The sequence below is a fragment of the Schistocerca piceifrons genome, chromosome 3 (assembly GCF_021461385.2).
Source record: "Schistocerca piceifrons isolate TAMUIC-IGC-003096 chromosome 3, iqSchPice1.1, whole genome shotgun sequence".
Lineage (NCBI taxonomy): Eukaryota > Metazoa > Arthropoda > Insecta > Orthoptera > Acrididae > Schistocerca > Schistocerca piceifrons.
The window spans coordinates 717,516,116-717,540,122 of record NC_060140.1 but is presented as its reverse complement, the minus strand read 5'-3'; the positions used below and the strand labels follow the sequence as shown (position 1 = coordinate 717,540,122).

Here is a 24,007-nt window from a genome sequence, read left to right as displayed (position 1 = left end):
GGGAGGGCGCTGCAAGCAACGAGGGATAGCAACTACATCTATGGAAGTAGAGGGCACCACTTCGCTACGCGCCATATCGCTGACGTATTCCAGCCAATCAGAAGTCGTCCTTTGCATATAAAAGTGGGAACCTCGCTAGTTCACGACAGTCAGTTTTAGCCCTGACGACGACCTGGTCGAAAGCTTGGAGATTTATCCTGATTTGACGCGGCATGTACATCGAGAAATTTTTACTCAAAAATGTAATGTGTTTTCCAGGAAACTGTCAGATAGTATTAGTTCTGACAGTTCCTCGTCATTTAAGGTTTTATCTGTGGAACAGCACTGTTAATCTTTAGTTATTTCTGTACTGTCAGTCCGCATCACCACACTTGACGAATTTGATCAAGTATGCCTAGTACGCAGCACAATATGCAGAACAACACATATGACCATTTCTTACTCCATTTCAGTTCTGTCTAAATAAAACTAGTAATTACTGTGAGATGCCTGAATGCATTGATTTTTCTTTTATTAGGTTGTGTGCCTGGGTAAGGAAACCCTTCATTTTTGTCATCCAATAGCCACTTTGCATTTCTGTGGCTACTACAGAGAATAAATAAGGAACTGTTTCATTATTAGAAAAAGATACATGATGCAGAAATTATCATATGAAATGTGCTACAGGAATTTTTATAAAATATTTGATGTCAACAAACTGACATCTCGATTGATGGCAGTCATCTGTAATATAACATCATAGACTGCTTTCATTTTGTCTTGTCTGCTAATCACTTGCGTAAAACAATGCATCTGCAAGTTTAACTGTCAATATGAATAGTATGGATTAAGTCTGCTTAAAATTCACGTGTGAGCATTTTGTATTTTGCACTATGCGGAAGTATGTCGTCCTGTCATGGCTGCATCTGTTTATTTGCTGATTCGTGCACTGGGCAGGAAGGGTTGTACAAACCACTGTTATAATCAGTGCATTCTGTGGCAAAAATGAGTAACAAACACTTTTTTAAATACTTGCAGCACGCCTTAAAATCTTAGCTGCTAGCTAAAATTTTAACAGTGTATTGCTTTCAGAGTCTTCCTTCTGTGTGAAAAATTTCAGGATAGGGTTCAACAAGTTGCACTGGACCATTCCCTTGTAAGTGTTGTACGCTGGCCTATAGACTACAGTTCAAGCACCAGAAACCATGAAAAATATTTAAATTGTTTCTCAGATGTACTCAGTGATGTTTTCCTTGCAGAACCTGACAAAAGTAAGCAAGCAATAAAATTCAATGGCTTACACAAGGAACAAAAGTCTCTAGCACCAGAGCTCCACAATGAGCAACTCCAGCTTGGAATATTAACAATATAAGGAAAAGGATATATTACTACTCCGCATAAAGGTGATGTGATGAGTTGCTGGCGTGCACAATGAGAAGATTGTTATGCACTTAGCTTTTGGCCAAAGTCTTCTCCAGAAAATAAAATGCGCACATTCATTCACACAAGCAAGCACACCTCACACACACGACTGCCATCTCTGGCAGCTCAGACCGGAATATCCAGTGTCAAGTCTTGTTTTCCCTAAAACAACTAGTGTAAAATTTAACAGGAGGAAGGATACAGGATGTAATACATATTTATGTTGAGCTGTCCTGTGATCTGCACAATCACAGCACAAGACACAATTATAATTTTCATGTAGACTTCGCCTTCTTGCCAAGGGTGTGAGAACTCTAGTGCAAAAGAATTCATCACATTCCTATCTAACAGATAGAAATTGGGAATTTCTAGCAACATACTTCTGTTTATACAAATTATCTGAATATCTACATTCAATTGAAAAGATCAGTTAGCTGCACAGGAAACAGAGTGTTTCATTATGAAGCTGCGTGAAAAGTGTTACTGTACTGTAAACAGAACACTCTACTTACAGATGTAGGTAACTATTTTCTTTGAAATTATTAATGTAATCAAGTAAATGTTAACCTACTAATAGGAGATAAACAGCCAATTTAATATAACTGAGGAAGCAGAACCCTTTTAAAATCAGCAGCTTTTTTCCTTCATTTGGTTAGATTTAGCTAGCATAAGGATGGTGGAAAAAGTCTGTAACTAAGGTATATTGTACAGGGCTCCTTATTGTGGTGTTATAGTTCTCCAGTGCATTCTGTACCTAAAAATAGCTGTGTGGTATGAAGGACCAGGTGAACACAAGCAAATGACCATTTAAAGCCCCAACGACAAAGCTGTCCCAAAATATTGCACCTCCAAATAATTCCATACTAGTGTGTTAAAAAGTATCCCATAAAATGCAATCTTCGTAAGAAATCAAGTTTTACTGCCACCAGCAGGACCATATTTGCTACACTGGATTAGTATCCCTCGAGACCATAGGAAGAGTGGATAAGGAGCTCCCCTGTGTCTAGTATCCAGACCAAGCAATAGGCGATGATTTGCTTCAGGGTCCATTCTACACAGCTCATTACACCAATGTCTGGAGCATATAAGGTTCCTTGTTCTTTTAAGGGAAAAAAAAAACAAAAACACATGGTCCCTCCAAATTTTTGGAATTTGTCCTGTGTCTAATACTGACTGAAAAATTCTAGGATTTCATTTGCTTGTCTGCAGGTGACTTAATATGCTACACTGGATTCAGTCACCACCAAGCACATTACTAGCAAAGTCTTGGACAGACTTGAATACAGGTCCCATATGGAAAAGTAGCAGCTTTTGGATTCCAAACTGTTGGCTCTCAAAACTAAGCCATCCATCTCTTTGGCAACACTCTCGTAGTAGAATGACGGATTCTGGCTGGTAGTGACAGTAGGCGTCGAGAAGTCATCAGTCACTGTTCAGACCATGTCCCCAGGCACTGTTTGGAGGCCTACCTCAATGCAGCTACTGTACTCGGCCAACTGTGTTTATCAAAAATATTCTTGATAGCTTCCCATATTTGTGTAGAGCATGTTAGAATAGTTGATAAGAGTGTAGGAACACTTGCAGTGATCCATTTTGTGCTTTTTGACTGCATGGCACTGAATGGCCCAGCGGAGATCTGACCCTATCCCTGCTGAGTGCAGTGTCAATCACTGTACTGCAGCATCCACAAAACCATGTGTTCTGTCCAATTCCAGAAAAGACATATTCTCTTGTGGCATTAGGCTTTCCATGGCTTAATACTTGATGGTGTGGTAGTGCAGTCCAATGACATATAGCATATTTTAAAACACTACAGAAAAGACGTGGAATAGAGGGGATTGGAGAGAGGATTTGATTATGTCAGAGGGTGGCCCTGGCCTATGTGATCACCAAGTGTTTATGTGCATATTGTTACATCTTCTATTACTTAAGTCAGTCTTGAGACACAGTTGATAAAAATGTCACTTTCTCCTCTCCCTATTGAGATAATCCATTCTGGATATCAACAGGTTTAAAAATTTGTCTCCTATAGATTTAGTCAGAAGTTTGGGTTCTTCCACAAGTATACTGTATATTTATATTACAATGTACGAGTGTGGTTTGAAAAGTTCTCAGAATGAAATAGAAAACAAAGTACTTACATCACTGAAACTTTTTTATTTTTCCATGTAGTCTCCTTTTAGATTAATGCACTTGGTCCAACGATGTTCCAGTGCCTTTATCCCATCTCGAAAATGAGTTTCCTCCACGCCTGCAAAATAGTTGTCAACTCCAGCAATCAATTCTTCGTATGAAGTGAATCTTCATCCACCAAGAAAAATTTTCAGTTTTGGGAAGAGATGGAAGTCTGATGGAGCAATATCAGGTGAATAGGGCGGACATGGCAACAATTCATACCATTTTGCCATGACAACGGCACATGTGTGCAAGCACGCATTGTCTTGATGGAAGATGACTTTCTTCCTTGCTAAACCTGGCCTTTTTTCACGTATCTTTTGTTGCAATTTGTCAAGTAGTTTAGCGTTTGTTAGCGTTTAGCAATTGTTAGCCCAGTGGGGAGATAATATACAAACAGAATCCCCTTCACATCCCAGAACACTGATGCCATGACCTTTCCCGCTGAAGGAATTGTCTTTGCTTTCTTTAGTGGCTAAGAACCAGCACCTTTCTACTGCTTTGACTGTTTTATTGCCTCTGGGGTATAATAATGCACCCAAGTTTCACCTGTGGTCATCTGTGGTCACAAACTGGCACACAAAATCTTGTTTGCTTCTCCTGAAATGGGCAAAACATTGTTCCGATATGTCCATTCTCATGCGTTTTTGATCCAGCATCAAGAGTCGCGGCATCCATCTTGCAGATAATTTTTTCATTTCTAATGCTTCAGTTAAAATGCAATATACTCTTTCAGATGACATCTGGCAACTGTGAGCAATTTCATGCATCAAGAGTCGCGGCATCCATCTTGCAGATAATTTTTTCATTTCTAATGCTTCAGTTAAAATGCAATATACTCTTTCAGATGACATCTGGCAAGTGTGAGCAATTTCATGCACTTTCAATCGGCAAGCCTTCATGACCATTTTGTGCACTTTTGCAATGACTTCAGGAGTAGTGACTCACCTTGGCCGACCACTGCGTGGATCACCATCTAAACTCTCCAGACCAAATTTAAATTCATTTGTCCACTTGGCACCAGCTGAATATGAAGGAGCAGAGACCCCCAGTGTATTCTGGAAATCGACATGAACGTCCTTTGCTTTCATACTTTTCTTTACAAAGTACTTAATTACTGTTCGAATCTCAACTTTTTCCATCTTCGCAAATCACTATGCGGGAACGACAACAGAGCCATGTCACCATGACAGCTTTCTTCCAAGAGCACTGATGTGACACATGTTTACAGGCAACAGTCAAATGAATATCACGTGAACAACTCGTTGTGCTAGACTGACCTCTCGTGATTCTGAGAACTTTTCAAACCATCCTTGTAGTATGGGAGTTATCTTATCTTTTCATCTTTCTGCCTAGTTGAGGATTCTGTGACATCAAGATTGGTAAAAGAATTTAAAGAACAAACCCAACTCACATCGCAGAATCTCTCTTCCAAATTCATCTCTCTCTTCAATCCACTGACCCCCACAAATCTATCCTCTACATGTTTCCCAAAATCCATAAACCTAACAATCCTGGACACCACACTGTAGATTGATACTGTGCTCTCAGTGAGAGGATCTTCAATCTTGTCAACCAACATCTCGAACAAAAGCCTGAGTCTAGAATCCCGTATTGAAGTTATGAACTACTTCCTTCAATGACTCTCTCCTTTTCCCATTCCATTACCACCTGGATTACTGCTTACTCCCTATACATCTAACTAATTATATCCTCAAACATACCAACTTCTCCTTTGACAGGAAGATACATAAACAGATCTGCAGCATGACCATGAGTACTTTCATGGCAACCCCCTAAGCTAATTCATTTATGGACTGTCTAGAGGAAAATTTTCTAGTCTCCCTAAAAACCAAACCCCTTATTTGGTTCAGGTTCACTGTGACATCTTTATGATTTGGACCCAGAGTTAAGACACCATATTATTATTCCACAGTCTTACACTTTCTCCCCCACTCCCTCCATTCTGTTCTCTTCAGCCCAATGTGCCACCTTTCTGGATGTTAACCTCCACCTCTTTGATGGTTCCATCCATACTTCTGTCCATATCAAGCCCACTAACCATCAACAGTGGTCACATTTTGGCAGCTGCATCTGTTACACATTGGAAAATCACTCCCATGTAATCTGGCCACCTGTGGACAACCCATCTGCAGTGATAAGAATTTCCCTTCTTGCCCAAACCTAGTCCACAGACAGATTTCCTGAGCCATGTCCTTACACAATCCTTCAACTACCGTAACGAGCAATAAGCAGTTTGGACCATGTATATTCACAAATTTATGGTTTTATTCTATTTTCTATCTTATTTGAAATCTTTTAAACTCTGACTGTATAATACGTCGTGCTAACACAATTAACCCCCGTGATAAAAAAAAAAAAAAAAAAAAAATTCATAAAATTGCTGTACTACAAAAAGATATATATTTTTGTTTATGTGATATATATTAACATATTTGTTGTATTGTACTGTTAAGTGAATTTCATTTTTTGTAAATTATTTTCGATTTAATGTTCTATGTTTCGGTGTTAGTATTAATATACGAGGGTCACCCACAAAGTAAGTTCCATTTCTATTTCTATCTGTGGCAGCACTACGATCGCAGTTCCGAGCATGCGCGGCAGTTCCTCTGACTCAAGGAGAAGACATGTATACCATTTTCAGATTGCTGCTGCTGACGTGTGCTTTGTAGTGCTTCTTTATAATGTCAGCCGTAATTGAAAATGCCACCGTGTGTGAAAACAAATCTGTGATTCGTTTTCTAAATGCAAAGAAAGTTAAACTAAAAGAAATTCATTGGCAAATTTGCGAGGTATATGGACAAAATGCTATGAGTGATTCAATGGTTAGAAGATGGGTCAGACTGTTCACTGAAGGACGTGATCAAGTGCACGATGAAGAACAAGGTGGACACCTGTCTGTGGTTACTGATGAACTGGTTCACACAATTGAAGAGAAGACTAAACACAACCGTAAGTTTATACTTAATGCCCTTGCTATGGAAGTTCCGCAAATCTCACAATCACTAAGTAATGAAATTGTTACTCATTTTTTGGGACAGAAAAGGCATTTTGCTGATTGATTACTTACCACAAGGCCAAACAATCAATGCACATATCTACTGCGAGACCATTAACAAATTGTGCCGTGCAATACAGAACAAGCGCCGAGGTTTACTGTCAAAAGGTGGTGTTTTTTTCCATGATAATGCCCGACCTCACACGGCAAACATGACCAAACAACTCTTAAGGGAATTTCACTGGGACGTGTTTGATTGTCCTCCGTACAGCCCGGACCTCGCTCCTAGTGACTCATCTCTTCTTACACCTAAAATCTGTCCCTGGTGGTCAACACTTCAATGATTATGATGAGTTGAAAGAACATGTTACCACATGGCTGAATACACAGGCAGCAACCTTCTATGAAGAAGGCATACAAAAACTTGTGCCACGCTATGACAAGTGCCTACAAAATTTCTGATGCTATGTAGAAAACCAGTTTAAAAGTTGTAGATTTTTGTACAATAAATATTTTTTCTGCATCTGTACACATTTGTTTTATATAACCAAATGGAACTTACTTTGAGGACAACCCTCGTATCTTTACTGGTGTACTTTGGAATGATGTTAAGCGGGGGCAGTTGTCTTGCATACAAGTGTGTGTGGCGGCAGGAAGGAAAAATGTTAAGTTTTCTGGAGTTACGTACAAATGAAATGTATTTCACTGCATGAACGTTGTAAATTTATGGCAGCAAGGTATCTAGGACTATTATTTATGAAAATAACATACGAAACATTTTGTCATCTACATTATTCTACAAACATGTCAATCTATAGTGCTTCCAGATCTACAAGAGAACCTGGCTTCCAGGCAGAAGTAGTTAAAGCAACGGATTTGAGGAGATCCCCAAGAAGCACGATGAGTATTTTCTCTTTAAAACCACCACTAGACTCGGCCAACAATATTTAATTACTCCATCCCCCGCCCATCCTCCCCTCCTAAAAACATCCCTGACTGGACCAACTGAACCATATCATTTGCTACAGCTTCAACTGTTTATCACTGTATCCGCAAATGAGGAACATCCTACCCACAATTCCTCCCAATCCTCCTAAAGTGGTATTCTGTTGCCCTAACGATCTATGCAATAGCCTCATCTAACCTTAATCCACATCTAACCCTTTGCCACATGGGTTATATCCCTGGGGAAGACCTCGGTGCAAGACTTGTCTCATACACATATATGCTGTAAGAGGCTTACACTAACCCACCAGAAGCAGAGCCACCTGCGAAAGCAGTCTTTCATACCAGCTATGCTGCAGTTTTCACAGCATTTTATGTGGGCACGACCAACCAGCTGTCCTCCCAAACGAAAGCCCACTACCAAATTATGGCCAAGAAGAGGAAATCTTATCTAGTGGTGGTACAACGTGCTAAGCACAATATGCTTAATTTCAATGGTTGCTTCACAACCTGTACACATCTGGATCTTCCCCTCACCCAAATTCATCAGTTTATCTGAACTACGTGTTGGGAGTTGTCCTTGAAAACACGTCCTCCATTCCTGTAATCTTCCTGGCATCAATCTCTGTTCGCAATCTGCCCCCACACTTATCCCTGCCCTGCTTCAGGATACAAATTTTACTCATTCCGCACCCATGATCTCTTCCCAAGTGTCACTTCCCTCTATTCTGTTTCCCTACATACTCCTTGATGATGTCGTCATCACCATGCACTGCACGGGCACATCAGTACTTATGTACTTTTAACATGTTGTATTCCAATCCTATGCACCTCCTGCCTCCCTCACAGCTATCAGCAATCATCCCCAATCCTCTCTGCCTTTCTCCTCTCACATGTTTCACCAAACAAATTATCACACCAGTCAAGACACAAAACACTGCAGTCTCACCACACTGTTTTCAGCCAGCACAATGTAACTGTGCTGGTGTGGTCATATATGTGTACTCTAGCTTCAAAAATGAGTCATTCGAAAGCTGGCAACATTTACAATCTTGTTTGTGTGCCTGTTGAAACTGAAAGCCTCTACTATTTGATGAGTTACCTTTGCTCCTAAATTATTTACATTCATCTAGAACTTTCCACTACCATATCTACCTACAATATGTTCTACTTACTGCCCTTCTTTCTCTCAAAATTTTTTTAAAATTTTAGTTTGCACACTGTTTTCTTACTTTATCTTCTTGCTCTAATTTACATTACTCTGTACTTCACTGAGGAATTTGTATATATGGGTAGGACATGGTTTATGATGAGAACGTTATTAAACTTTAAATCAACTTCTATCGACTTTGGTTTGCTTGCATGCCAACCCAAATTGTCAAGACTTCATACATACCTGTACATTTTGCAAAGCCAAATTCTCTCTCGCACTTCCACCCCGACAACCAAATCTTGGAACAAGACCCGTCACTGACGTAAATATGCCAAGCACAGCAGACACAGCAACATCGATGCATATATTCGTATGGTAGCTGGAAAAGGGAAATTATTATTCGGATCAGCTTAGTTTACTTATTTTTATATATTCACATATTTTCAATTAGGATATAATGAAATGATTGTCTGCCAACAGGAATATATGATTTTATAACTATATATCTGTTAGTACAACAATGCAAAGACTACTGTGGGAAAAAATATAATTATTGTGACAAGAGTCCTCCATTAAGCTTCATCTTCAATGTCTCTCCTAACCTGACTCCTTCATTGGGCTCTCCCTCCCTCCCTTCCCACTCCGAAAAAAAATTCACCTTGTACTATTCTTTAGAGTTGGGGTTGGGTTGTTTGGGGAAGGAGACCAGACAGCGAGGTCATCGGTCTCATCGGATTAGAGAAGGATGGGGAAGGAAGTTGGCCGTGCCCTTTCAGAGGAACCATCCCGGCATTTGCCTGGAGTGATTTAGGGAAAGCACGGAAAACCTAAATCAGGATGGCCGGACGCGGGATTGAACCGTCGTCCTCCCGAATGCGAGTCCAGTGTCTAACCACTGCGCCACCTCGCTCGGTATTCTTTAGAGAATGGAGAATTTACTGCATTGGAACTTTGTAACAGATGAAAACTGTGTAATGGACTAAAACTTTAACAAACCACTTGTTTCTGTCATTGCTTGAATGTAACATAAGTAGTTTCAAGTTTATAAAAAAAGGACATCATTAACCATCTGTACAGATGTCTTGAATCTGGACATCATAATGCAAAGGTAAAAGATATTCAAAATGTCATGACAGTCATTTAAAAGTTATAAATTAGACACATCCTCAATATAAATTTGGAGCTTTGTTACTATATTTGTGAACAATTTCAAACATGTTATTTGTAAGGAAGAAGATGCTCCATGAAATCAAACCTATACTACCTGTTTCTGATAAATCTTGATGTAGACATGGGTCAATCAAATTATAAATTTGCATATATTATTTTCATTAATGCCTTCTCTGTAGAATACTGATGGAGATACTATCCAAGACAGTGCCACCAAAGCAGCGTTACTAAACAAAGCCTTCCAAAATTCCTTCACAAAAGAAAATGAAGTAAATATTCCAGAATTCGAATCAAGAACAGCTGCCAACATGAGAAACGTAGAAGTGATATCCTCGGAGTAGTGAAGCAAATTAAATCACTTAACAAAAGAAGTCTCTGGTCCAGATTGTATACCAGTTAGTTTCCTTTCAGAGTATGTTGATACAGTAGCTCCAAACTTAACATATACAACTGTTCACTTTATGAAAGAGCCGTGCCCAAAAACTGGAAAGTTGCAGAGGTCACACCAATATTCAAGAAATATAGTACAAGTAATCCATTAATGTTGATATGTAGTAGGATTTTGGAGCATATATTGTGTTCAAATATTATAAATTACCTTGAAGAAAACGGTCTATTGACACACACAGTCAACATGGCTTTATAAAACATCGTTGTTGTGAAACACTAGCAGCCCTATACTCACACGAAGTGTTGATTCCTACTGACAAGGGATTTCAAACTGATTCCATATTTCTGGATTTCTGGATTTCCAGAAGGCTTTTGACACTGTACCACACAAGCAGGTTGTAGTGAAATTGTATGCATATGGACTATTGTCTCAGCTATGTGACTGGATTCATGATTTCCTGTCAGAGGGGTCACAGTTTGTATTAATTGACAAAGTCACTGAGTAAAACAGAAGTGATTTCTGGCATTCTGCAAGGCAGTGTTATAGGCTCTTTGCTGTTCCTTATCTATATAAATGACTTGGGAGACAATCTGAGCAGCTATCTTAGGTTGTTTGCAGATGACGCTGTCGTTTATCGATTAGTAAAGTCATCAGAAGTTCGAAACAAATTTCAAAACGATTTAGAAAATATACCTGTATTAGAAAATATACTTGTAGTGTGGCACAACTTGACTAGAAGAAGGGATGGGTTTGTAGGACATGTTCTGAGGCATCAAGGGATCACCAATTTAGTATTGGAGGGCAGTGTGGAGGGTAAAAATCGTAGAGGGAGACCAAGAGATGAATACACCAAGCAGATTCAGAAGGATGTAGGTTGCAGTACGTACTGGGAGATGAAGAAGCTTGCACAGGATAGAGTAGCATGGAGAGCTGCATCAAACCAGTCTCAGGACTGAAGACAACAACAACAACAACAACTGTATTGTGCAAAAACTGGCAACTGACCCTAAATAACAAAAAGTGTGAGGTCATCCACATGAGTACTAAAAGGAATCTCTTAAAAATTTTGGTTACACGATAAATAAGTCAAATTTAAAGGCTGGAAATTCAACTAAATACCGAGGAATTACAATTAGAAACAACTTAAATTGGAAGGAACACACAGAAAATGTCGTATGGAAGGCTAACCAAAGACTGCATTTTATTGGCAGGACACTTAGAAAATGTAACAGATCTACTAATGAGACTCCCTATACTACACTTGTCCATCCTTTTAGAACAGTGCTGCACAAAGTGGGATTATTACCACATAGGACTGATGAAGTATGTCACAAAAGTTCAAAGGGCAGCATGTTTTGTATTATCGCGAAATAGGAGAGAGTGTGTCACTGAAATGATACAGGATTTGGGGTGGACATCATTAAAACAAAGGCATTTTTCACTGCGATGGAATCTTCTCACCAAATTTCAATCACCCACTTTTACCTCAAAATACAAAAATATTTGGTTGATGCCAGCCGACATAGGGAGAAATGATTGCTATAATAAAATAAGGGAAATCAGAGTCCGCATGGAAAGATACAGGTGTTCATTTTTTCCGCACGCTATATGAGATTGGAGTAATAGAGAATTGTAAAGGTGGTTCAATGAACCCTCTGCCAGGCACTTAAATGTGATTTGCAGAGTAGCCATGTAGAGGCAATCAAAGGAGAAACTACAATAATATTACTACAATTGCATATATCAAAGTATTTCTCCATGTTGATTCACTAACTATAAAGAGACACTTTCTTCCCCTTAAAAATCTACATTCTCTTTGAGGGTAGCATCCATCCCATAGATCCATTACAAGCATGTGCTAACAACGATTCGCAATCTGTCATTAACTTTCTCCTTTTTTATGAAATACGCTGGAAGTTATGCATTCAAAATATCAAGAAACTCATTAACATGCTTTTCCTGCACGAACTATTGCTGACTGCATCTTCAATTCTGCTGAATGACTGATTAGAAATACATGATTCAAAGCCAATAGTCTAAATAAGTGCAACATATACGTAATTGCTCACTCTAAGAACTAATATTACACAAGAAGAAACTGTTCACTGTTATTGTGTTGACCATTGCAATAATATTTTATCGAGCAACTATAATGAGCGATATTCATCTACAGAACAGCCTTCCTCCATACTATCCTCTACCAAGTTTCACATTAAAACACCATCCAACAAATTATGTATTTTCTTTTTGTCTCTGTCTCTCTCATAATTAGTCACTTACATTGTTATTGTGATAAAAAGTGCCCTTCACAGATAACCAAAGTGATGAAGACAGAATGTTTATGTGGGGGACAGATGTTGACAAGCAATACAAAGACCAATGGTGCCACACCCGACTGAAGAAGCTAATCAAATCAGCTGTCACTGAGGACAGCCTGAAATAGATTTTAGAACAAGATTAGTATTTTAATGCTGGCTTAAAGCTTCTGAAACAGCATAACTGAGGAGTCTATCAAAATATGGATGTATTAAAACTTAAAAGGAACTGAGCTTATTGGGAAACTTTTAGGTTCAAGTCATACTGAAGATGGAACATACAAACTACTAATAAATAAAGAAAATGAAGAGTATGTGAACTTTTATATTATTACATTGGTGCATAAGTCTTTGGCGTTTGCGTTTTGTATGTTGGTTCCGTTTGCTATGGGTTTATTTATACACTGTTATTTTTTATTTATAGTTAACTGTTGCTATTTTAATTTACATATTGTCCTTTTGTCATTTGGAGGTAGTGAATGGAGCTGTGAACACTAGAAAATAGAATGCCAAGTGGAGAATTGGAACATTTCACATATTCTTCTGTTTGAGCTCAATAGAGGGGTGACAGCAATGGAGGTAGCCAGAAACATTTGCGTGATGTATGGAGATAATGCCACTGGACGGAACATGACAAGAAAATGGTTCTCTCATTTAAAGGAGGGTCATTTTGACATTAGTGACTCTCCATGTTCAGGGTTCGATAAGATTGCTTAAACACATTAATCCACAATGATCCACATTAGTGTACTCAAGAACTGGAATTTAAGGAACTGTAATCATCCCACCATTGTGTGATATCTGCAAGCAATGGGGAAGGTTCACTTGCAAGCAATGGGGAAGGTTCACTAATGAGGTTTATGGTACCATACGCTTAAACAAAAATCACACAAATCAGTGGGTGGCCATATATGTATCTCCGTTTGCTCATACCATTCCTACCCTGTATCATTACCAGTGATATGGGGTTTTTATGCTAACATAAGAAAAAGAAAGGAATAGTTAAGTCCAAACAAAGCAGGAACTCTCTGTACAAAGACCTGCACCCATGCACAAAAGATAATGTTATGCATCTGGGGGAACAGCAACAGTGTAGTAAGGCTGTGTGAAGTGATGATACTCCATGATAACATCTGCCCACATTCTGCTGTACTGACAAAGAACTCTATGCAGGAGTTGGGTTGGGACTTCATTTCGCACCTATCTTATTCACCCGATCCCCTCAGATTTTCACATTTTCCATTCTCTACTGAACAACTTTCAAGGAACTTCATTTCCAGATGAAAATGCACTCTGAACATGGCTCAATGAATTCTTTGCCTCAAAACCACATGATTTCTACAGTTATGGAATTGAAAAGCATTGGCAGACCATTGTAAATAGTGAAGGAGAATGTATTATTGATGATTAAAGTCTCTTATGTGTATCTATTGTGTTTATTAAATTTATGGAAAAATGCTACAAACTTATGCACCAACTCAATAGATGGGTCATTGAATTCTTTGAAAAATGTTGTGAAGTTAAAAATGAAATAATAAAATGAATCAGTGGAGTGAAAGAAGACCTGAAGGAAGCAGGACTAACACAGTTTGGTATACCAGACAGAATAATTTTTATGTGGAAAATTTGTAGCCGGATAGTTGGCCTGCCAGAAGAAATGCTGAGCCGCCTCCTCATCTCAACGATTTTTTATGTTTGGGCCTGAAGAAAAAGAAGGGACAACAGTAGGTAGTGTGAAGTGTTTCCTCTCTCCTGTCTCAAGACAGACTCCAATGGATTCTCAGTCAGGTAACAGCACTAATAGAATGAAAAAGCAAGAGGAACACATCTCTTTCTTTCATCAAAATATAAGGGGCCTCTTAAACAAAGCAGATCAAACTTCTTATTAATGTTAATGAAAAGGTGTACTTAACTGAGCACCATGTTACTGATAAATGTACCTTGCCATCTATAGTAAGTTATAGTTTAGTAACATACTACTGTAGGGAAAATAAGGACAAAGGTGGAGTAGCAATTTATGTTAAGGATAGTGTAGCATACAAAGCTATAGATATTAAGAAATATTGTGTGGAACAACAATTTGAGGCATGTGCAACACAATTTGAGGCATGTGCAACAGAAATAATAACTAAATTCTACACAATAATAGTGTTGGCTGTCTACAGGGCTCCTTCAGGTGACAAAGACTTTTCTAGATTTAATGGAACTCCTTCTGTCAGGATTACTTCCAAAAGCAAAGGATATTGTAGTTTTGGGTGATTTCAATATAAACTTTAAAACAGAAAATAAGAATAAAATTGACTTTGAGATTGTGATGACCTTACATAATCTGATATCAGTAATAAACTTCCCAACAAGAATTACATCCGAGTCCCAAACTATGATTGATAGCATTTTTTATATGCAAGTAGACATCAGAATTATACTGTCAGGCAGGTTACAAGTGGGCTATCAGATCATGATAGACAAATTCTCACTCTTAATGATGTTAATCTGTTCAAAACAGAATTTCCTCAATGGAAATTCATAAAAGTAATGAATGAAGAGGCAAAAGAAACTTTCAACCATAGGTTGCAGCAAATGGATTGGTCTTTAGTATATAGCCATGATAATGTTGAAAATAAATTTAACTGTTTTATAAATGAATTCTGTGCTCTTGAAGAAATATTTCCCAAGAAATAGGTCAGAAACAGTGCTTCCAATTCTGTAAGTAAGCCTTGGATTACAAAAGGTATAAAATAGTCATCGAAAACCAAAAGGGAAACTTACGTTGCAATAACATTATGTAAAGATGTAGAAAAATGGGAACACTATAGGTTATACGGTAAAATTTTAAAGAAGGAAATCAAAAGCCCTTTATTACGAGAAGAAAATAGATAATTCTAATAATAAAATAAAAACAATTTGGAGCATTGTAAAAAAAGAAACAGGAAGAGATACAACAAGCAAAGAAGATGTAAATAAAAATCAAATATGAAGGTACCCTAGTAGATAACCCCAAAACTGTGGCTAAGATTTTTAATAAACACTTCCTATCAGTAACTCGACAGATTGGTTGCAAGCCCAATGTTGATGAAGCTATAACTCTTTGTCAAGCAGAAGCAGTATATTCAAACACAATTTCAGAAATGTACCTTAATCCTGTCACTGTAGAAAAAATTTAAAAAATCATCATGTCCCTAAGAAGTAAGAACTCTGCAGGGGTGGATAATGTATCTACTAATTTACTGAAATATTCTTGTGTGTGGGTAAGGGACATTCTCTGTTATATTTTTAATGCTTCCCTTCAGGAAGATGTTGTTCCCAGTAGACTTAAGTATGTCACTGTGAAGCCCCTGCACAAAATGGGCGCTAAAGCTGAACTAACTAACTATCGACTTCTCTCTTTGCTGACAGCTTTCTTGAAAATTCTAGAAAAGCTAGTACATGTAAGAATTACTGATCATCTCATGAAGAATGGAGTTCTCAGCAAGAGCCAATTTTGGTTTCAAAAGGGCCATTCAACAGAAGATGCAGTCTATGCACTTGCAAATGAAGTCCTAGAAACCCTTAATGAAAAAATGCTAGCACTTGGTGTCTTCTGTGATTTATCCAAAGTGTTTGAATGTGTTGATCACCAGATTCTCTTGCAAAAAGCAAAATCAGTAGGAATAAGTGGTGTTGCAGGCAATTGGCTACAGTCGTACCTCCAAGACAGAAAACAAAAAGTTGTCTTGAATAGCTCGGGTGGAGTATGTGATGTTTCCTCACATTCTGAATGGAGTTCCATTACATGTGGAGTGCCTCAGGCCTCAATTCTTTGGCCACTGTTATTCCTGGTTTTTATAAATGATCTACCATCATGTACAAGCCTCCCGTGTAAATTTACATTATTTGCTGCTGATACCACAATTTTTATGAGCAGTAGAAAAGATAGTAATCTTGAGGAACTCATTAATCACATACTCTCATATGTGGTTAATTGGTTCAAGCTGAATGGTCTCATTAAATTCCAGTAAGACCAGCTTTATTCAGTTCTGTACAAAAACAGAAAGAGAGAGAGAGAGAGAGAGAGAGAGAGAGAGAGAGAGAGAGAGAGAGAGAGAGAGAGATAGACAGAGAGAGAGAGATAAGTGTGACCTATGGTAATCAGCCAATAGAAAGAATGGAAACAACAAAATTTCTTGGAGTGCACATTGACAAGAAAATGAACTGGTCTTCACATATTTTAGATCTCTGTAAGAGGCTCAGCTCTGCTACATATGCTTTACGGGTTGTCACTACATGTGTTGAACCTAACACTGAAAAAGTGGAATACTATGGCTATTTCACTCACTCATGGAATACGGCATTATATTTTGGGGCAACCAACCATTAGCAAGGAAAGTGTTCAATGCACAGAAGCGAGCTTTAAGAATTATATGTGGATTGCGCCCAAGAGACTCGTGTACAAACAGCTTTCGAAAACTTAAAATATATGCAAAAACATGCCAATATATTTTTCTCTGATGTGTTTTGTTTGTATTTCAACCAAACAGTAACTATCATGAGCATAAGACACAGAGGAAGAATGACATACACATCGAGCATAGAAATTTGAGCTTCGCGCAAAAGGGAGTCCACTATACTGGAACAAAACTCTTCAATGCTCTTCCTTCTGAAATAAAGACAGAGATTCATAACAAGAGTAAGTTTAAGAAAGCATTACAAATATTTCTGCTAGAAAAAGCTTTTTACAGTCTATATGAATTTTTAACTAAATAAATTGTAAAATTTTAATATTATATAATACATGTTGACATAATGCCACTAAGAATGTTATTTAACTTGAGCTCTGTATCTGTGGGTGCTCTGTATCTGTTTTCTTTAGTGCTTTAATGTATTTTCTTTTTACTGTATTGCTGCTCAAAGATTTCACTGAATAAATTTTTATATAGTTATGTACTCAAATGTCTGCATATGCTATAAGATTATCATATTGTATTTGTAAAAACTGACTCGTTCCACGTCCTTGTGAACCCAACACAGTTGGACCTATGGAACATGAAATAAATCAAATCGAATCATTTAAACCAAAAGATTTTATGACAACATGGTGTCTCAAATTACTGACATTTATAAAACATACATAATATAACTACTTTAAAATGTTGTGTAAACAAACATTTAAAGTAAAGTTCCCATTATTTTACAAAATAACGGTCACAAGCTGGATAAAACCAATCTTTTGGGCATGATTGCAGTGACCTTCCTCAGTATCTATTAAAAGAGAATCTGTTTCTCCACTGTAGCCACTGCAACCATGGCCACTACAACTGTTTTACCCAATCAGTGATTATTTTATAACATCATTCAGTCCTACACACACAAAACTGATGTTCACTGACTGACCTCTAAAGCTTCAGTAGTTACAGTCTTACACTACTACACAATCAGTAAAATAAGGGAAAGGTACCATTAATCTACAGTAGACTGATGCGAGGTGCATACACACGTGTGACAGAAAGCAGTGTTCATTAGCTTTCGAGTTCTGGGTGTTTTTCTAGCAGAAAGTACACACATACACTGAAACGCATGCTACTGTGGCCAAACCATACATTAATCTAACAAAACCAAAATCACAGATAGTTCCCAACTGTCCTTACAGTCAATATTAAATACAAAACTCCACAAATAGGTTAAAAAAAAGCCTGTTTTCGTGAGTGTCATTAGAACTGATACCTTTTAGTGACTCACCTGCCAATCTGCTGAGCGAGTGTATTGGCACGACTTTTTGTTTGTGAAGAAGAATTTTCACTTCCCATGTAGCATGTCACAAGTAACCTGTTACAGAGCTCTTTAGGATCAGATGGAGTGTATTCTGGATCACAAACGATTTTGCGAACATCGGCAAGCACCTGTGGATCTAAAGATGCCAAACAGCTTACAATAATTAATAATTAAAGAATAAGAGCTCAAATAGCTGTGAAGAAGGAATTAAAACATATGTACCCTTCAAATATAAACATGTTAATTAGTACAGGACATTGCACTTCTGTCAATGCAAAAACAACATTTATGAAAAATAGCCATATAAAGTAGATACTACTGTTTTGTGTCAAGTTGTGTTTTCCAAAATTATTGAATCTTTTTAATATCTAGATACGGAGACAGAAACTGCTTCTCCAGGTTGATTAATTGAAATATAGAGTCCTCTGCCTATTTTTCAATATTGGAGCAACGTAAATAACAAATGAATTAATTGAAAGAAGCAGAAAATTCAAATATAACAGCTTCTCAAGTGAGGAGAAATTTGAATTATATTCGTATTTGGTCATTTAATTCACATTCAGTATGATATTTGTAAATTATGCTGAGCACATGCAAGGTTGTTTTGTTAGTCAAGAACATATTTAATTAATTTTCTGTAAATCTCATTCAAGTTGACGTAACTTTCATATTTAACGTCACTGTCACTGAGAGATTCAGTTTTAAAACCAATCTACTTAGGGTTCCATTGTGAAAACAATGGTTATGAATGTTTGAAATCTATCATCTCAATTACATAAATTAATTTTAATCCACTTGGCTTCTGCAAACACTGTTGCAACCATTACTGATTTCAAACCACAAGCCTACAATTAGAATTTGCAACGAAAATAATGATTCGGTTAAATAGTATAATAATAATAATAATAATAATGTTATCAGACAATGGAAAGTAAGGTAACCTCTCACTACACAGTGTGTCCCCGAGAGGAATGGTCACCATTCAGGGATATGACAGGAACGATCATTTGATGCTAAAGTCTGTTAAACATGGACTCTAAACTGCATACCTTAAGAGCTATGAGAACTTGTTTAGTAGCAAAGATGTGTTTCACATTAGTGAAGATGAACAAATGTTCACTCTTACGGTGTGCACTTTAGGGCTCATATTTACTAGCCTTTTTTGCTTTAAGTGACTGTTCATGTCCTATCATTGAAAACCGACCATATCTCCTGACGCCAAGTACATTACTTGATGCTCAACTTATTTGTAATCTGCCTGTAAGATGCTTGTCTTCCTACCAAGTCTTCCAGTACCATTCAATATTAGCAACCACTGTTGAAGAACTCCTTGATAAAGGCTATTTTACAGCACAACTTGATTGTGATATGATTTCAACATTGTCAAACAAGTCAGATTCATTCATTCACACCATGTTCTGATATGCCATAATGAAGGGGAGTAATCTAATAATTCTCCTACCCAGAAAGCACAAGCTCATGGCACAGAAGGGAGACAAGAGGAAATAAACATCAGACTAATAAAATATTACACATTATAATAACGCAAACTAAGAGCAATTGCAGAAATCAACATATACTATTAATGATGAATTCAAGAAATTATTTCCAGCAGACTGACAATGTGATACACAACCACAATTCCAAAACAATCTGTCTCAAATCTTTTGGGATAAACTTGCATATTCTCTGCACATTTTCCATTACTTCTTTGAACTTTCTACCTAGGGTTGCTTAATTGTCAATGTAACATCACACTACAGCATTACTGTTTATGCATAAATTAAGATTCAAAACCATGGGAAGTATGTCATTAAATTAATCATCTTCCAGTCTCTTTGAAAATCGAGAAACAGACATATACAAAGTGAACAAGTGACGGTAGCTATTACATCAATATCTAAATGGTGCTGTCTTTGACGGTAATTTAGATACAGATGCGGAGTATTAGCCACTGTTACCCTTAAATTCAGTTTATATGACTGAACACAAGCTTGGCACAATACTAACATCTACACAGCAATAATTTTTAGTGTTCTATTCTGTTACCATTACAATAATAATTTCATTAGAATAGATTATGATTAGAAGTTGGACAATCTACTACACTCACTGATACATAGCAAACTGGATGGAGGTATGATGAAACAGAAAGTAATATTTTCAGTTCTGTTCTGTACATACAGAAGTGTTAGTAATACAGCGAAAAAACTTCAAATCAAAGTAAAAGCAGGAAATTTGGGATATATTTACTACAAAAGTAGAACATGATATCCAAGGAAGACAGAAATTTGAATTTAAAATGATGAGACACCAATGAGAATAGAGAAGACATACAAACTAAAGAGATACATAAAAAAAAACTGTTAGACTACTGCAAGGAATATAGGGAAGAGAGGATGAGGCAAACAGACACATAACAGAAAGAGGTTTGCATGGAAAATACGACAAATAGAGAAGGAGGTGGTTCAGAAACCAAAATACAATAATGCACAAAGACTTAACATATTCATTGCACCAAACAAAACTTAAAATTCAGGTTTCCCCTTTTTCTCAAGCAGATGTCAAGACAAGAAAAGAAATTCTTGATAAACGGAATTTTGTTATACTGAAATCTGTACTTACAAATTAAATGTAACTGTTAACAATGAAAGAACTAGCTTTACACTTCTGAAGTGGGTCAGCTTTTCAAAAAGCCTTCTTTTCTCCCCAAAAATAACAGCCAATATTGTGTTAAGGTTTGTAAAATAGTCTATATTTTGTTTCAAGCAAAAGAATACAACTATAATCATCATTATATCCTGATGAACCTACTTAGGCTTTACCTGCATATGGTATGTTTGTCAGGTTTGCAACTGGATCCTCCAATTAAACTGATATGTTTCAGCATTTTCACTGCCATCTTCAGATGCTGAGAGGAACTGGAGAGGAACTGCTGAGGTGTCACAGCTGGTAATTCCTCCAATGCCACAGAACCCTACTGTACTAGAAACCATCCACTATTCCCCATAACAAAGTGCAAGTATAGCACAACTGGTGGAGGGATATATTGCAATCAGTACAATTACCACTAAATCCACTGCCGACCGTGTTATAGTAGCCAAGAGACAATACATGTTAAAACAGAGCTCCATGTCTTGCTTCAAGGAAACCCAATCAATAAGATAATGTGTTAACTAATAGTTTAATCCCTAACACCTTCTTAAGGGCACTGTCCCAATATACAGATGTGGCAGCAACTACCTACATCTTCTCATGTTTCCCCAACAGCCTTCTGCAAACCATGCTCGACCAAGGTGGATTTTTATGGTTATTGGCGTCTGATGTGGTGATCATTATCTGTATGCCTATCATGGACTGTACAAATTGTTTGGCCTATATAAGCTTTGCTACAGCAACAGAGAATCTTATACACCTGGTCTTCCTTGGCCCCAAATTATCCTTAACAGTGATAAGAAGTGTTCCAGTTCTGGCTGGTGGACAGAACAAAGTCTTGATATCAATTTTTTTTTAAATCCTCCAAATTTTGGAAGAGAGACTCCCAGCACAAGGGAGGAAAGCAACTGTTTCACATGCATCTTCATGTGTTTCTGGTGACTGTCCACACTCCAAGGTATGACAAATCTGCTTATCAGAGTAACCATTCTGAATGAGGCTGAGTACAGGACTATCTCATTGTGGAAGTTGTTTGTCATCAATAAAAGGTCATCATGATACAGTTTGCGTGTGACGCGGCAGTGGTCGCTAAAATAGAAGACATGCTACTTTACAGTCAAGGAACCTGTACTATCTGACAACATTAATATGCAATGAAACAAAAATAAAATTAAGGTGATAGTAAGCATAGCATGTGGACGTGTTGGATGGCTAAATGGTAAACTTGGACAAGAGACACTCTATGAAGTGTATGGCATTTGCTATCCTGGAAGAAGAACAAAGACCCAAGAGGGACATACAAGGACTAGAAAGTATTGCATGGCGACTGACAGGAATGAAGAATTGTATCAAACCAATCTCCTAGTGCTGGTGACAAACAATAACTACATTCAGACTGAGTAGGCACTGCACATACAACACACTTCTTTTACAACTGAATGAGAAATAAACGTAAGTCAACAGACACACTCATTTACTACTTCCTTATTACCCAACATTTCCAGCATAATTTATGGGAAAATGCTGTACAATATATTAGAACTGTAGACCACTACATTTTTAAAATACAATTAAATTCACATATCAAGATTCCAAAATTGTAATAGTATGAAAAACAGAATGAAAGTAAGGGAAACTTCACATTTTTGCCAAACTCTGATGATATGCTGCATCAACTGATGTTCAGGTAAAAAAAATGGAAATGCCATGTGGCTAGGGCCTCCCGTCAGGTAGACTGTTCGCCTGGTGCAAATCTTTTGAGTTGACGCCACTTTGGCAACTTGGGTGTCGATGGGGATGAAATGATGATGATAAGGACAACACAACACCCAATCTCTGAGTGGAGAAAATCTCTGACCCAGCCGGGAATCGAACCCGGGCTGTTAGGTATGACATTCCGTCGCACTGACCACTCAGCTACCAGGGGCCGGACGATATTCAGGTGATTAATACTCAGTGCTGTAAGTGGCAAGAGAGGTATTCACAACATTTTACATACACAAACAACCAAATTTTTGTGAGAGAATATTTTGAAATACATTTAAGCAGCCTAAAAATAACACACATACTAACTGAGCAGGTTCCAGCAGTTATATGAAGACTAAGATACCTGCACAGGACAGATTGGCATGGAGAGCTGAATGAATCCAGTGTTTTGACTGAAGAATAACATGAAACTGATCAATATCATAAGTCAATAACCTTTAGTGCTACAATTTTCACAAAACATGAAGCTGAATTTACAGTTCTGTTTTTGAGGCAACAATGCATCTGCATAAGAGATGCTCTGCTAAAGACATTTTTAAACTACCTATACCATCTTAGCATCACTAATTTGGCACTCCAAGTGGCATAGTGGCTGAATATCAATGACACTGTATATACACAACAACAATGCCAAAACTTCCTGGCAGATGGAAACTACGTGTCCTTTCACAGACAAGTGCTCCACTAACTGGCCTATCCAAACATGACTCGTGACCCACTTTCACTACTTCATTTGTCAGATCCTCTCTCTTATCTTCCAAACTTTGTGAAAGTTTTCTTACATAAATTGTGAGATAAGCACTTCTGTAAAAAAAAGGGTACAGTGGAGAAATGGCTTGACCACAGCCTAGGGGACTGTTTCCAGAATGAATTTTCACTCTGTAGCAGAGTGAATGCTGATCTGATTTCAAATATTAAAAGAAAAAATTGTTGAAAAAGAATATACATGAAGTTTTTATGACATCATTATCTCTTGTTGATGTATATCTTGACTTGTTCCACATTCCAGAAAATTATCCTCCGTTATGGAATCTACAGAACACTACGAATGAACAAACCTGATTGGTTTTGGAATGAAAAACACACTTTTGACTTCCTTCCTTTGAGAGAGGGGGGGGGGGGGGGGGGGGGGGGTATTAGTACCAACAACCAATATCTCTCTGCGTTACAGAATGCCTCTTGGGCAGCAGAAAAAACACTGTGCTACCAACAGCAAAAAGTAGTTCCCTTCCGTTTTTCTAGATTTTTCTCTGGGTAAACACTACATA

General features: G+C 37.6%; 1 protein-coding gene across 1 annotated transcript in view; it reads right to left on the bottom strand.

Annotated features, from left to right (window-relative positions):
- LOC124789074 (glutamine-dependent NAD(+) synthetase) overlaps positions 1-24,007 on the bottom strand; it is a 196,639-nt gene that overhangs the window by 81,689 nt on the left and 90,943 nt on the right. Inside the window, exons 10-11 of the mRNA XM_047256365.1 lie at positions 18,285-18,453; positions 8,937-9,072 (exon numbers count right to left, since the gene is read on the bottom strand). Of these exons, the coding sequence (XP_047112321.1) occupies positions 8,937-9,072; positions 18,285-18,453 (305 nt within the window). The remainder of the gene's footprint in view (positions 1-8,936; positions 9,073-18,284; positions 18,454-24,007) is intronic.